We start from the raw sequence: 7,824 nt of genomic DNA on the forward strand, positions 1-7,824 counted from the left end.
AACAGAACTGCTTCGTATTTTCTTTATAATTAATCATAACATTTATGAATTTAAGAAGTCAAGCATTAACATAGGAAGAGACCAGTTTTCTACTGGTTTTCCTAGACTGTTTATTTCAATATATGGTCGCGGTTGTGGTCCTGTGTTGAAAGAAAAGGTTTAGTCTTGTTCTGCAGTGTTTTCCATGAAAACCAGCTTTGCAGTTTTAAAAAGCTCCTTTCCTTGGCATTATGTATTTCATTATCAACATTTAGGAACACAGGACTGGATGGGAGGTCCTGGATCAAGGTTCAGCTCTCCGCTACTGCAGGCAAAATGCTGTACGACTCTTTTCATAAAGTTATCAAGATCCATCTTAAACATGTTCAGGGTTTTTTGACTAAAGGCTGTTCCAAAACTTTGCTATTCTAATAGTTTTCAGCCTAAGTTAATTCACGGCCATGCATTCTCATGCCAACATTGGCCTTTTGCTTAAATAGCTCTTCTGTGTCACTGGTGTTCACCCTTTTGATGTACTGGTAGATAGCAATCAGATTCTGTCTCAGTCTTGTTGACTGTCAAGTAGATCAGTAGATCAGGACTACTGCATCATATAATATTTTTAAATAGAGGTTTTATCCATGCTGGTACTAATAACTTATGTTTACAATCCAATGTTTATGTTAGATTCTTTATAAGAGGAAATACTTTGCATCCTTTCCATCCATTTTCAGGCATAACCTGCTCCTCTGTCATCCTTGGACAGTTCAGTGAAGTTTTTCAGCCAGGATACAGTTAAGAACTTGATGTCCTCAATCACAAACCTGTAATGAGGCTTCTGAAGGTAGTTTTTTAACTGTGTTATCAACCAGCCCCATTAATCATGAAATGCTTTTTCCTACATAGTCTTAGAGCACAGAATTAACAACTGAGAACTGTCTGAACTCCACAAAGTATCCATCACACTTCATTTAACAGTAATTACATTTAAAAAAAATAAGCTCATGCTGAACATATTTCAGTGCTCTAGTGCAAATGGTCTCTTGCCTGCAAATTGAAAAATGAAGGATAAAAACTCTACTCAGTTCAAATGGCTGTAGGAATAAGATCACTGGTTGGGGAGTTCATTTGTGCCACAGAGTCCCGACACCTTAATAAAAGAAATATATTGCCATATTCCATGTGAAAGGTGTATTTTATAGCATGTGACTGGTTTATGAGAAACTTATTCAGGAGCTTGATTTATAGATCAGAATCAGTACCTGGGTACTATGTACAGTAATGACATGAGCTAGAAGTGACATACTACTACTTCTACACCATCCATCTTTAGGGCTCAACCCCACAGCCAAGCGACAGACAGATGAATTCCAGCTCCTACCACTCCCCTTTGCCATTAGCCATTATTCTGTTCATCTCAGAATAAGGAACTGATTGTACCAAGGCTGTCTGGTAGAACAGGTAGCTGTTCTAGTTTAACTAGCTAGGACAAAAATTATCAATAGGAATTAATAGTTTTACAGAAAAGCTGCATACTTTTGCATTGATATGCACTGCCCTCAATGCTATCTTTTAACTTCTCTCTCTCAGAAAAATATATCTGTCTCAGTTGTTTTGAAAAAGTCAGACTAAAGGCCATAGTCAAACAGCTACTAATTATAATAATTCATGGCACACAGGAAATCACTTTATTTTATTTTATTTTATTGTATTCAAATGTCAAACAGACTGGCTAAAAAGCAGTTACAAAAGTAATAAACAACGATCGAGCAAATCTTTCTTTTATATTTGCTAAAAGCTTTGATGGTGGAAATGAATATGCTCCCAAGCTAATTCTAACTAAAATAAAATATTTAGTTGTTTGTACTAACTTAATTTTGCATGTTCTTTTTATGCTTATTTAGTAACCATGGAGAGATTAAAACAAGTCAATCTTGCTCCTGGGAAGTTATTGGTACAGATTACCTTGACCAAAAAAAAATTTTTTTAAATCACTTTTATAAAACTAAGATTTTATAATACAGTGGGAAAATTCTGGCTCTCCTAACGCTAGCGAGGAAACTTACAATTTAACCACAGGCATTTTTCACCAGTTTCCAAATCAGAACGGAGGAAGTAGTACTGACAAATACTGCACTAGTAATTTCCTCCTGAGCTAAAAGAAATTTAAAAAAATAAAATTCATATCTTGACTTCTTAGATCAGGTGATTAAAGCAATTTAGTTCAACAAAAAGAATCAAAAGCCCACTTGGCTGTATTTAAATGGAGGTCAGAGGAAGCATCTTCTCAAAGTTCATATAGGAAAACAAGACAACAACATGCTTGGCAAGTCCTCAGCTTTCGGTTTCATGCCTATCCCACTGTTTTCAGTTGTGTACCTCCTCTTAGCATCTCCCAAAGAAATAGGATGTTACATTTCAAAACAAATCCTCTCTCTCTCTGGAAGGAAAGTCAGTAAGAACTTTGAGCATTAAGGATGGGATTTTCAGAAGCTCTCAGCATTTTCCTCCCCCCAAAAATTAATGGGAGCACAAGGCCAACATTTCATGCTTTTGAAAAAAACTCATGACTAAGTTTCGGCTGTAAGTGAACAACAAACAACGAGGAAGCATAGTATGAAATAAATCCATGCATCTAGAAAGCAAAACACAGCAGAGCTGGTAAATCTAATTTTAAGCCTCTGCTTAATCTTGCTTTAACATCAAAGCCCCACTGGGATGGTGCCTTTCTGAAAAATGTATATAATTTCATATTACATTAAGTTATTTTGGGATATTATTACATTTCCATATATTTTGCAGGTGTACAGTTGTATAAAGTGGTGGATAGAGAGTTATACTGCAATTTACAGTTTCACTATGCTTCAGTTAAAGAGTCATTAACATAACAGGGGAAGAGTATTCTCTTCTTTAGAAAGAAAAATCAACTGTTTGTACCACATTCAAAAACAAGAGTAGGGCTGCTTACAGATATTTAAAAAGACAACAAACCCTGGTGCTTTACTTTAAATTCTGTGCGCTCCCACATTGAGCCCAGCGCATGCCCAGAAGAGGCAGTGTATTAGTTGGGCCCAGTTTGCCCAATGTCTGTAGAGATCGGGTGCTTTAGTGGAACTTTTTCTGGCACCTTTATCTAATAGCTAATTGAATTAGCTATTAGATAAAAACACCAAAAAGCCCCGCTGAAGCACCTGATCTTTACACACACTGAGGAGCTGGGTCCAAGTAACGTGCCGATTCTTTCGGTAAAGTGCGGGTTTTTTGTTCTGTTTTGTTTTGTAACTTTTGCAAGAAGCCCATATGATTCTTTTGTGGAGATGCCATCAGTTAAAACATGGGCAAACTATGTGTATTTTACAGCACATGCAAGTTACTTCTGAATGGTCATTGATTGGCCATTTACTTCCTATGTAATGATAACATAAGTTGCCACTTTGATCAGCTCAAAAGCAGTAATCACGTTGAATATGTATGTTAATGGCCTTATTTTTAAACCCCATAATACTATAACTGTCCTAAATTGGGGCGTGGAAGGGAAATAATCTGTTCTGTATTACACCTGAATTTCAGAACTGGCTCCACTTAAAATGATTTATTTATTATTAATGGCAATGTTTGTAGGTGGTTTTGCATTTAAAATTAAATCAATATAATTGATTTAATGAAAGGTAGTATATTTAAACTTTGACGGTTAAAGGCTATTTTTATCCCACAGGAATTCGTGTCACTGGTTAGGCACCTAAACACAATTTTCTCAAATAGGCATCACTTCCCTCAAAGATTAATAAGTAACCTCAATCTGATTCAGTACAAAGGCTAGATCCTTTTAGCCACGGATTAACAAACTCCAAACGTATTGGAGTGTTAGGATACTAAAATTGATTGATATAATATTAGGCAACTAAAAATTGTATCAGCTACTACAAAGCCTGCTTAAGCACACAAGTATGATAACATGGATAGAGAGATAATACAGTGCTTATAACAAAGCACCATAACCTCTTGAATTTTCAACTAGTACAAATATTTATTTCAAAACGTCATTAACTGTGTTAATTGGTAGATGGCTGCAATGTAAACGAGTGTCAGGGACATCAACAGCACAGGTAAATAACAAGCAAGCTTCTCCATACAGCTCTTCAGGTGAACACTGATGCAGAGTAGCAGAGGTATTTCACATAAGAGTGCTAAGGGTTTTTGAGTGTGGTTTTGTAATGTGTGCAAATAAGCTTTAGGATAAGCCTACCAAAATCATTTTCAGTTGGGTTCATAGCCATATGTGCACCACATGTCAACAGATATACCTACCATTATTAACCCATTCTGCCATTGAGTTGCATTCTTTGATAATCTGTAATGCACATATTCTTGGCTTCACTGGTAAAGAGGAAAGTTTACTTCACTACCAGATAAACCTATTACCAATTCCACTATGGTCTCAGACAATAAATGCTATTTAAAAGCAATATAAAGAGAGTTTAGTGAAATTATGCAAGCTTCACTGTATATATTTACACTGCATTATACTGAAGTATAATATAATAGAGCTGCATTCCATATAATGAAGTAATTGCACACTTCAACTCTCTTGCAGTAGTTAAGGAATGTACTAATCCAAGTGTTACCCATTTACCTCTGGCAATTTTGTCAGACTTCCAAGATATTATTTCAGAGCTTTCAGAATAAACATGTTGTTTACCTTGCCTCTATGGAAAAAAAAAATGTTTTTCAGTTCACTTTGGTACTTTAAAATTAGTCAGGATGTAAAGAAGGGCCCAAATGCTTTAATTTTAAAAAAATTCCTGCAAGCAAGTTTACCTTGGATTTCTATGTATCGCTAAAGCCTTACTTCTAAATTTTGACAAATTAATGGAGTTTGCCCTTAAATATAGTACTATATAGTCACACAAGCATTTTAATTTTATACTGATCTGTTTTAAAAGACATCTCAACCCAGTATTATATTAGTTTCTCCAAAAACAGTGCAACACAACTTAGTTCCCTAGAAGGACAATTCAGTAACTCTTCAACTTCTAAACAGCAGCATTCTTTCGGAGCACATTTTCCCCACCAAACTTGCATACTGCTGAACACTGGCTTCATCACTTGGCCCCTTCTGTCTTTTCTTATACACGCTGTAAGGCATTATGGTTCTTTTGTGAAGAACTCTCACTCGGTCCAGTTCCTTAACGCGACCGTCATCAACTACAAAAAGAAACAATGAACACACACATTAATAAACCAATATTGTCGGCATTAGTATCCACTGCACCACTTTATTTTATATGAGTAAGTATAACGCACATATCCACTGTATATAACACTAAAGAATAGGTTTGTCTTGTTTTTAGATGATACATAAGGTTTATATTCATAAGCTAGAAATAGACATCACTGAACAAAGCGATCAGCTGTGCCATGATGGGTCTTGGCACAACTGATCTGCTTCATTCACCAGAACACACACCGCCCCTTGTTCTGGTCTCACTTCCCTGCTCAGCCAGATCCGCTCTCCCATAATCACGGGATTTGTCATATGGGAGGGAGTGGGTCTGCCTGAGCAGTGAAGGGCCTTTCTGCACTTGGTCAGAACCACCCACCGTAATCATGGGTGGGGGTGGGGGTCTAGCTGAGTCCTGATTTTCCTACTAATGGAGACGCACCCCAAAATTCCCTGGGGTGCCTCTCTAAGCGGTGAAAGCAGGCAGTTGCTTCAGATCCATGGGGTGACTGGGGTGGAAGCTATTCCTACTCTCCTGCCACAGAGCTAATAGATGTTTGCTAGAGTAAAGCCTATTGCTACCTTTTGTTGCACCACTGATTTTCCTTTGATGTGGCATGACAGAGGTAAATACAAAAGTCTATTCACTCATTATGTGTGCTGCCATCACATTTTGTATGGAGGCACAAATGAGAGGTCAGGTGATGTCCGTTTCCACCCTTTTCCTCCCCTTTTCCAAGGAAAAAAAGATGCAAAGAATATCTTTTCCCAGCCTGAGTCCAGTTTTATCCCCGCCCCCCAATCTTCCTAGCCTGTACTATCCTTGTCTTCCCTTTATACAAAGTCTCTAGAGCAAGGAGATGCAGCACGTGCCCTATGTTATATATTGATCTTATTTATGTTCCCAGTCTATGACTACAGATCCATAAACAGAATCGACAAAAGTAGCACTGTTTGGGTGGGCCTGCCCAGTTCTCTGGGCTTTCAGTATTCAGACAAGTAATATGCCCCATCATAATTCTATCTTATTAACCTAACCTACACGTACCACTTTCACCTATAAAACTATCGCTATGTTAGGAGTTCTCTGAACAAGCTTAAACTCCCCTTGTTTGCTTGCAGCCAGCTAAGGCTGCTGTTGTTGAACACCAGTTGTCTCTCAGGCAAATAGGTTCTAGAATAGCAAACTTCTTATTTGCAGATGAAAGAAATTAGCCATGTAACTGAAACAGGCACAGGATAAATTAGTAAGATGCTTTTGAAGCACTGTTTAAAAGAAAATAGTTACTTTGCTGAACTCCAGGCTCATGCAGCCACTGGGATAAGAAACAGACATAAAATGTATACATATAGTCTTAGAAACAAGAACTAGAGAAATACAAAATGAAAATGCAGCAAAAGGATGTTCATTAGAATGCCAGAATATTGATCTTACACTGTCCCAAAACCCCCCCAAACCAAACCCAAAACAACACCCACACCACCCTTTGTCAGGTCACAAAGGCCATGGATGCAGGTGTCGCGGTGGATGTAGTCTTTCTGGACTTCAGCAAGGCCTTTTATTTTGACTGAAAAGTTCATATAGCCATATAAAAAGTCATTCGTGGATCAGGTGTATGGATTAAATTTTTGTAATAAGCAATCTCTGTCCTAATTTTAAATACTGCAAATTTACCTATGTCTAAAGAACTGTGCTTCCTTGAAAAGAAAGCTGTCACTCAAAAGAAAAAAACAATCTATTTCTCAGAGGTTATAGATTTAAGACCCCTCAATCAATCTGGATGAAATCTATTCTACACCTGCCTGTCTCCCATACTTTATGAATTACAAATGACTGGAATGATGTCTTCTGCCGATTCATCAGTCTAACTCAAAATCAAACAAAGTGCTAAGGAAAGTCAGGTTATATCAATAGTTACATCACAGATACAATCAGTCAGTATTTAATTAAAAGGGAAAAACAATGAGGTGGCTTTTTTTTTTTTTTTTAAGTGTATCAGATTCTTTGCAGGCAATCAGTAGAACTGACCTAATCAGATAACAAGCAACATAAAATGGGCAGGTTTCCCTGACAGTTCATACAGCCAAGCACTGGACCAGCAGTGGCTCTTGGAGCACCTCCTGTTAGTCTCTGGAAAGCTGACTAGTCACAGGCTGCTGGTTTGCCTTGTTTCCAATACCTAAATTGCATTTAAGACTGAAAAGTACATTAATCTATTGCTTTTTCATATAAGCAACCCTTGTGGATGTACCTGGTAGGCTGTCTGAACAAGAATGAGAGAAGCGGTAGCTTGTGTCATAGGGAGTAGGAAATTGTTCATAAAACAAACCTCTATTGATATACGGGCCACTCTATGAAGTCTAAAACCCCATTTTGTACTTTCTTTGTGCATTATGAAGACAAAAGATCACCAGCAAGGACCTTATGGACTTTTTTTTTAAGTCACCTTTAAACTCTGCAGAATCCCTCAAAAGCATTTTTCTGCTGATTGTTTGAATGGGGATATTAATATGTAAAATAGAGCTTCATTACATTTCAGGCTGACTTCATTACTTTTATCTGTGTTTTGATTCTTACATGAAAGTTCAATGTACTTCTTAAGTCTTAACAAGGACAGAGTGAT

At 37.2% G+C, this 7,824-nt stretch overlaps 1 protein-coding gene across 1 annotated transcript in view; it reads right to left on the reverse strand.

The window, feature by feature from the left end:
• Nucleotides 1–1,659: 1,659 nt before the first annotated feature.
• Nucleotides 1,660–7,824, reverse strand: part of ATE1 (arginyltransferase 1) — a 180,198-nt gene continuing 174,033 nt past the window's right edge. The window contains exon 14 of the mRNA XM_014520607.2: nt 1,660–5,184. Coding sequence (XP_014376093.1) covers nt 5,006–5,184 — 179 coding nt within the window. The 3' untranslated portion in view covers nt 1,660–5,005. The remainder of the gene's footprint in view (nt 5,185–7,824) is intronic.

This window comes from Alligator sinensis, unplaced genomic scaffold, assembly GCF_000455745.1.
Source record: "Alligator sinensis unplaced genomic scaffold, ASM45574v1 scaffold28_1, whole genome shotgun sequence".
Taxonomy (NCBI): domain Eukaryota; kingdom Metazoa; phylum Chordata; order Crocodylia; family Alligatoridae; genus Alligator; species Alligator sinensis.